This window comes from Carya illinoinensis, chromosome 16 (assembly GCF_018687715.1).
Source record: "Carya illinoinensis cultivar Pawnee chromosome 16, C.illinoinensisPawnee_v1, whole genome shotgun sequence".
Lineage (NCBI taxonomy): Eukaryota > Viridiplantae > Streptophyta > Magnoliopsida > Fagales > Juglandaceae > Carya > Carya illinoinensis.
The window spans coordinates 25,921,065-25,929,441 of record NC_056767.1 but is presented as its reverse complement, the minus strand read 5'-3'; the positions used below and the strand labels follow the sequence as shown (position 1 = coordinate 25,929,441).

Below are 8,377 nucleotides of genomic sequence, written 5' to 3'. Positions count from 1 at the left end.
ACTGTTTAAAGAAAATATATAAAGATATTTTGTAAATAGACAAATAACTTTTCAGGATTCCTAAAAATAAACCAAACATAAAATGTCATATTTCATTAATATTATGTAGAGGCAAAGCTACATGCAAAGCACGTATATTCAGGTGAAACTGTTGCTACGATTTTTATATGATAAAATATAATTACTTTCATGCATATCAATTAGAATAAATTACTAGCTCATTTGGACACTTAATTAGAGTATTTTAGAATTCTATAAATAGTAGTAAAATGACCTGTACGTAAATAGTAATGAAATAGTTTGATAACAGAGGTTGTACATCATTTTCATGCATGCACCAAAAAGCTTTCCACATGTAATTAATTACAATTCAATACACAATAAATTAACTTGCCATATATCCAACGTCTGATCAGTTAGAACTTGTAGTTGGGATAAAGATTAACCCATCAATTACAATCAAAATGGTCGCTAGTTATCTTTTCTTCTAGAAATTAATCTTCCTTTAGAGTACTGCAGGTACTGAACTTTAGGTGCATTGGTTTTTTGGATTTTTGCATATATATATATATCAAGACATGTTCAACGTGTAAAGTACGTTTGCCTAATTGAGTGAAATTATTATTTTTAAGAAAATAATATATCTTCATTTTCAATTAACATCATAATAAATAATTATATCAAATTTAATTAAAGTATACAATAAAGATTTGTTTAACAAAATTATAGACGAATCAATTTAAACAATTTTTAATTTTTTCTTATCATTATTACTGAATTTAGTTGTAGTAGAATAATAGTTAATAATATAACTTAAATAAAAATATTATTAATGCAAATACAAATATTGAGGCTTAAGACAAGGCCAACATAATAAAACTAACTTAAAACAAGCCCAATAAAAATAAAGCTCATGTGAATCCAATTCTAGCATAAAATAACTTAATAATTTTGTAAAAACTTACGCACGTCAAAGAAATCAAGCTAACGTAAACCATTGGTCAAGGAAACAATTCAGTCATATCTTAAACACTAAGGGGTATATATATATATATATATGTGTAATAATAGCAAAATAATCATTTATTAAATTCTACAATGGAGCTACACGTCAAATGTTTAAGAGTTTTGATAAAACAGGATTTAATAGACTTAACGGAAAAATAAAAAAAGTTATTATTCATAATTAGATAGTCACTATATATTATAATAGAATAGATACATGTATATATATATATATAATCATTTCTACAATAAATTGCCTTTATTGGACCAATTCTTCGTACTAAAAAAGTTATTTTGGTCGTAAATGACTCCTTTTTTTTGGACATCAAATCGTAAATGACTCCGGTGTTATGGTTTAGGAATTAGCTGCTACGTACGGTCACAGCTCCCGCTGGGAGCTACCGTTCACAGTTTACAATTTTTTCTTTTATTTTTATGTGTATTTTTTAAATATTTTTAATTAATTTAAAAAAAATTCACATCATTAAAAAATACTTCTTTAATTATAAAGTAAAAAAATAACTTAAAAGGGCCAGCTAGCAATTAATCTACTACTGGAAGCGGTGGCCTTATCATTATTGATCTATGGTTAATTTATATCTCTGATATATATATATATATATATATATATGATATTGTACTTCTTTTTATCAATGACTTCTTTTTTTATTTTTTGTTCTTGTTCGTTTCTACTTATGAATGCGAGTTTTTTAAATTGAATTACTCAAATTTTAGCATTTTGTGTGAGTACTAATTAAATCTATTCTCCGTGCAGGAAATTTATTTGTACGTTTCCTTTGTATGTTATTTGCATCTTGAGATCTTAAAACCCTTAATTTTTTTCAGTGGGTTATTAACTTTGCCGTTCATGCATTTCATTTTCATTTATATAGAGGGAGTAATGCTATACACTATACACCCGTTTTATTTTTATGATATTATATAAGATGTGACATATTTATTATTATTAAATAATTATTTATTTAAAAAAAATAAATATAAGAATTGATGAGAAATGCCACCTCATCGTACAACTATTTATATATATCACTACAACAAAATTGCTTTCTAGGGATGAAAGCAGCTAGCAAATTGTGTTGGACTCCACCCAATGGGCTTGAGAGATAGAGGCAACTAGCTATAAAGAAACCAAAAGAGAAAAAGACTCAGATAAAGGCCATCGATCGTGATAAGAAAAAATAAGCCTGCCCTTAAGAAAGAAGCCAGCAAGTGCTCTAAAGTACGTACTTGCGTGCGTCCTACGTTCCTCCAAATTATAATAATAGCCCACCAAATTAAACTTTGTCAAATGTTATGCTTAATATAATGGGTTGTCCCCATTAGATGCTGCCAAAGTGGCCGGGGGCCAGAGTGGTGGTGCGCAGGGGGGCCGGGAGGCTGTGCGCGCCCTGCCACGACCCACTCCTACCTCAATGGGCCATTGGCAGTAGTGACAACGATCGAGGTGAAGAAGAGGGAGTGAGATAGAGATGAAGAATATATATACAAGAGGCAGAGAAGAGAGAGAGGACAAGCTGGTTGTACATGATTTTCATGCATGCACCAAAAAGCTTTCCACATGCAATTACAATTCAATACACAATAAATTAACTTTCCATAAATCCAACGTCTGAGTTGAAACTTGTAGTTGGGATAAAGATTAACCCATCTTGACGTGACTAATTAAACCAAAGGATATGAAAATTAACATCAACAAATCTTATAAGCTCACTTAGATTTTGGGTAAGAATTAATCAAGGAAATCCAAACCTCACTTGTTAAATATAAAATGAGAGAAGAGGACATTTAGGATAGATTTGGTATGTGGAAAGAAATGATCAGTACGTACGTACATTACTTTATTTCTTTTTTTTTTTTTTTGGTAATAGTCCTAGCTAGTACATGATTTGTTAATTGAGATCAGACTAGAATTCCTTACAATTCAAAGCCCTTTAATTTATTCCTAGAAAACTATCCCCCAATTAATTTTTTAAAATTAAAGATAAGAAAATAACAAAAATCATATTGTACGTAGCCGATCCATTCATAGAAATCAAGTTACTGGGATGGTCTGACTAAGGCCACGAGCTAGGGTAGTGTGGAAACCTTCGTAATGGCCATGAAGTTTTCTTAGGCCACCTCACACATGGCCATGGTGGCGGTAGCGCTAGCACTATAAGATTAGTATTTTTTGTGATTGCTTTATTTTTTTTTCTTCCTTCATTTATTTGCAATTTGAGGCCTTTTTCCTTCTTCTTTTTTTTCCCTTTAATTTTTTGTTGAGGCGTTAATTTTTTATTTTTATTATTATTATTATTATTTGGGTGTGTTATAAACTTCGCCGTACATGCATTTCATTTTCATATATATTTTTATTGAATTTAACAAATGAAATTGCAAGAGTAAAAAAAGTGAAAGCATGCAGCTGATTGTGTTGGACTCCACGTACTACTCAATGTGATCGATCATTGAAAAACTAAAAGCAACCCAAAAGAAACCCAAAGAGAAGAAGAATCACATGGATGACGACAACAGAAAGAGAAAAGCAACTGTCAAAACAACGACCTAATCGTGGGGCAAAAGTGGGATCATACTCACGAAAAATTAAAAAAAAAAAACACGTACTTGTGAAAGAAGGCAGCAAGTGCTCTCAAGTGCCTTCCGCGCGTTTCTCGGAACAGTACTTTGGGACTCTTGGAATAGCCTGAAGTAACTTCGTGATTTGTGAGACTCTTACTTCTTCTTCTGACTGTTTGGCTATTCTTTGCTCATTTTCTTGATTCATTCCTTTTTCCGAAGAGAACAATGGTTTTTGCAGAGGTCATTCTTGGTGCAGTCCTTCAAGTGCTGGTTGACCGGTTAACGAAGCTCGAATGGCCGAACTTTGCCGGCCGAGAGGGAGTTCAAGAATGGTTGGACGATTGGAAGGAAAAATTTTCACTAGTTCGGATGGCGCTTAAAGATGCAACTGAGGAGCAATACACTAAAGAAGTAGTGAAAGCATGGCTCAACGATTTCACACAATTGGCATACGACGTGGAAGATATTCTGGATGAGCTGTCCACGGAAGCTAATTCGCAACGCATCATGTTGATTGATGAAAGCCAGGCTAGCACGAGTAAGGTAGGGAATCTTGCCACTGCTTGTGTTAACCGTTTGTCTCCAAGTGTTTTTGAGTTCAAGATTACGATGAGAAAAAAGATAAAGAAGATCACTTCTCGATTAGATAAACTTGTGACACGAAAAGATAAACTGAACTTGGATAACAATATTGTTGAGACGGCAAACACAAGAACAAAGAAAACGCCTTCAACTTCTTTGGTGACTGCCACAGATCACATGTATGGCAGGGAGAAGGAGTCAGAGGATGTACTTAAACTATTGCTCAGTGATCCTGCTTCAACTGAAGTAAACGTGATTTCTATAATTGGTATGGGGGGTATAGGCAAGACAAGACTCGCCCAGTTTGTATACAATGATAAAAAGGTGAAAAACTTTTTTAATCTGAAAGCATGGGTTTGTGTTTCTGAATATTTTGATGTTGAGGCGATTACAAAAACAATATTACTCCATGCGCAACCTAAAATCAACTGTGACAACATGGATCTAAATCGGTTGCAACTCAAGCTAAAAGAGGCAATACGTAGGAAGAGGTTTCTAATTGTTCTGGATGATGTTTGGAATCGTGACATTTTTCAGTGGACACTCCTGTGTGCTCCTTTCGAAGCAATGGATCCAAGAAGCAGCATTATCATCACAACTCGTGATCAAGAAGTCTCGTCACAGATGACCGCCTTTAAAGTTAAACCTTACAGGTTAGGACCATTGTCAAATGAAGCTTCTTTGTCTCTATTTGCCCAACATGCATTGCCTTCAAGAGACATTAGTGCACATCCGGAGCTTAAAGATATTAGTGAGAAAATTGTGAAAAACTTTAACGGCTTGCCTCTAGCGGTAAAAGCCGTCGGAAGCCTCTTACACAATAAGAAGCAAAGTAAGTGGGATTTAGTTTTAAACAGAAAAGTATGGGATACATTGGAGGAAACTGGAATCGCTTCAATTCTTATGTTGAGCTATCACCATCTCCCCTTACATTTAAAGAGGTGCTTTGCGTATTGTTCTATATTCCCAAAGGACTATAAATTTGAGAAGACTCAGGTGGTTCTTTTATGGATGGCCGAAGGTTTGATTCAGCAAGAAGAGAACATCGAAATGGAAGATTTAGGTATGGAGTATTTTGACAATCTGGTTTCATGTTCACTTTTCCAACAGTCTAGCGAGAACAAATCAAGATTTCTAATGCATGAGATCATCAATTATGTTGCTAAATTGGCAGCAGGAGATACATGCTTTAGAACGCAGGATAGAGCTAAGGGCAATTATGATCAGCAAGCTGAGAATAATTTTGAAAAGGTCCGCCACCTGTCTTACTTGGGTGGCGAATACGATAGTTTTGACAAGTTTGAGGTATTTTCTAAATTCACTCATTTACGTACCTTCTTACCTCTTATGTTGCCATCTCCAGTCACTTGTTATCTGGATTTTCGTGTTCCTCTTCAATTGCACCCAAGGCTACGACGCCTGAGGGTTCTCTCTTTAAGGGGGTACGGCATAACTGAGCTATCTGATTCAGTTAGTAAGTTAAAGCATCTAAGGTACCTCGACCTTTCTGAAACTTGGATCAAAAGCATGCCCGAATTAATAACGGATCTCTACAACTTACAAACATTGTTGTTAGAGGATTGTTTTTATTTAGATAAATTGCCTTCGATGTTTGGGAACCTGGTCAACCTTCGCCACCTCAATATTCTAGGAGCAACTAATTTGAAAGGAATGCCTAGGCAAATAGGGCAATTAAAATTTCTCCAAACACTGTCTAATGTGGTTATTGGAGACGGTGGTTGCTTCGGAATAAAAGATCTAGCATCTTTGTCACATCTTCAAGGGACTCTCTGCATTTCAAACTTGGAGAAAGTGACAGAACTCCAACATGCAAGGGACGCTGATTTAATAAATAAGCCCCAAATTAGGGAGTTGTCGTTGGAATGGAGTGAAAGCATGACTAGGGATGGAACAAGTGAGTTAAATGTACTCAACATGCTACAGCCTCACAACGGTTTGGAAGTGCTTACTATTAGCCGCTATGGTGGTACAGAATTTCCGAGGTGGTTATATTTAAAAAGTCCTTTTCATGATATGGTGGTCTTGACAATTGAGAATTGTAAAGATCGAGTGCTAGTCATTGCCACCAATCGGGCAATTACCAGCACTAAAAGTCCTTTCCATCCGCGGCATGGCTAATGTGAAGAAAGTTGGTGCTGAGTTTCGTGGGGCTGGTGTCTCACCTTTTAGATCGTTGGAGACTTTGCATTTCCAAGATATGAAAGAGTGGGTGGATTGGAATTCTTGTGAAGAATTCCCAAATTTATGTGAGCTTTCACTTAGAAGTTGTCCCAAGCTATCGGGAAATATACCGAAACGCCTTCCTTTGCTAAAGAATGTTCAGATAGATGGTTGTGGGAAGTTACCAATCCTAGTTTCAAACTTTCCGGATCTACGTGAACTGGAAGTCGAGGGATCAAAAGGGGTGGTGTGCAGAAGTTTGGATGGCATAAGCTCATTAAAACTCGGGCTTCTTTCTAAAAGTTTAAGATTCACATCTCAAATAGAAGGGTTTGCAATGGGAGCTGGGCTGACAAATGCAGAAGATCTAACTATTTTTGCATGATAGGAGTTAAAATGTTTGTGGTCATCTGGCGATGAGGGACCATTGCCACATCTCCAATTTCTTCGTCTTCTGTACATTGATAACTGTCCCAAACTAGTTTCTTTGGTGTCAGAAGAAGTAGAAGCACGCCTCCAACAGGGTACGCCATCCATGCTCGCAGAAATCGTGATCAAGAGTTGCATGGTCCTGAAATCCTTACCAAAGGCAATGATGTATAACAACAACTGTCTTCAGCTGATTCGAATTGTAAAATGTGATTCGCTAAAGCATATTGCAAGAGGCCAGCTACCACCCACTCTAGAGCGGCTAGAGGTAAGTTACTGCGAGAAGATGGAGAACATTTTGCTCGAGGATAGTACTGATACCACATCTCAACTTGAGTACTTGAGAATCGAATACTGTCCCTCTCTCAAATCCTTGACATCATGCGGAGAGTTACCTAGATCACTCAAACACCTCAATTTGTTGAGGTGTCCACAACTGGAGTCAATAGCGAACAGGTTTCATCATAACTCGTTTCTTGAATGCATTGAAATCTCATATTGTGAAAACCTCCAGTCCTTACCCACAGGCATAAACACTCTCAGCACTCTACGTGATATTGATATTAAGAATTGTAGGAGTCTTCCTTTGTCCTTGGACCGAGGGTTGCTCCCTGCCAACCTGAGAGTTCTTCATATATCTGACTCTGAGAAAGTGTCGGCCCTACCCGAAGCCATACACAACCTCACCTCTCTTGAAAAATTGACATTAATGCCCCATTGTTCAGTTGTTCCTTTTCTGGAAACAAATCTTCTCACCAACCTTGCATCACTTACGATATCAGCACATGATGGAAACACTGATGCCACTTTTGAGTGGGGGTTGAACAATCTTATCTCTCTTGACAAACTTGAAATTAGAAAATTTCAGCAGTTCTCCTTCCCAAGGATGATGTTTCCTGCCTCTCTAACAATCCTCACCATCTCAGACTTTCCGAATCTGAAACACCTATCTTCCAAAGGCTTTTCAAAAGTCGTCCCTCTTAAAGAACTGTATATCTCTGAGTGCAGACGGTTAGAGTCCTTTTCAAAGGATGGCCTACCTCCCTCACTTCTGAAACTTTATATCTCTCAATGCGAAAAGCTCAGGTCCTTTCCAAAAAAAGGGTTGCCACCCTCACTGCAGGAACTTTACGTCTTTCAATGTCCCATGCTGGCAAAAAGTTGCGAGAAAGATCGAGGACAAGAATGGTGGAAGATTGCTCACGTCCTTCGCGTTGAATTTCATACAAATCTTAATCTAAGGCCATCCGATCCCCTTTGAATCATGTGGATATTGAAGGCATGATCCGGTCGCTGCTATTTATTGCTCCAATTCTGGTTGGTTTTGCATAAAACTGGGAGCATTATTATTGTCTTGTCGATCCAATGATTAGTCATCACACCCTTAACTTTAAGGGAAAAGATGAAGATATTCTTCCTCGACTGGATATTGATGGTAATATTTTCTCTTAATTTCTTCTTTCCTGGTTTATTTCTTTGGGAAAAAGGGGGAATTATTATTACTCCTATGATTAACTGGTTACGTTTATCAGATCTCCTTTGCACCGAGCTGCATGCATGGTAAATACAAAGCAGGGATGAGATCATTAATCCAAAACAT

General features: G+C 36.5%; 2 protein-coding genes across 2 annotated transcripts; both read left to right on the top strand.

Annotated features, from left to right (window-relative positions):
- The first annotated feature begins 3,691 nt into the window (after positions 1–3,691).
- LOC122299074 (putative disease resistance RPP13-like protein 1) lies at positions 3,692–6,530 on the top strand. The gene has a single exon (XM_043108993.1). The coding sequence runs from the start codon at positions 3,811–3,813 to the stop codon at positions 6,304–6,306; it is 2,496 nt and encodes an 831-aa protein (XP_042964927.1). The 5' UTR covers positions 3,692–3,810; the 3' UTR covers positions 6,307–6,530.
- On the top strand, positions 6,386–8,038 carry LOC122298968 (putative disease resistance protein At3g14460). The gene is made up of 2 exons (XM_043108811.1): positions 6,386–6,595; positions 6,737–8,038. The coding sequence occupies exons 1-2, from the start codon at positions 6,386–6,388 to the stop codon at positions 8,036–8,038; spliced, it is 1,512 nt and encodes a 503-aa protein (XP_042964745.1).
- Positions 8,039–8,377: the final 339 nt, after the last annotated feature.

Bases quoted from the DNA above. Each gene is read 5' to 3' on its own strand.
- LOC122298968 (XM_043108811.1), top strand. From the start codon at position 6,386: ATGAAAGAGTGGGTGGATTGGAATTCTTGTGAAGAATTCCCAAATTTA. The intron at 6,596-6,736 runs GTGTGCAGAAGT...TTTGCATGATAG, and splicing joins TCGAGGGATCAAAAGGGGTG to GAGTTAAAATGTTTGTGGTC.
- LOC122299074 (XM_043108993.1), top strand. From the start codon at position 3,811: ATGGTTTTTGCAGAGGTCATTCTTGGTGCAGTCCTTCAAGTGCTGGTT.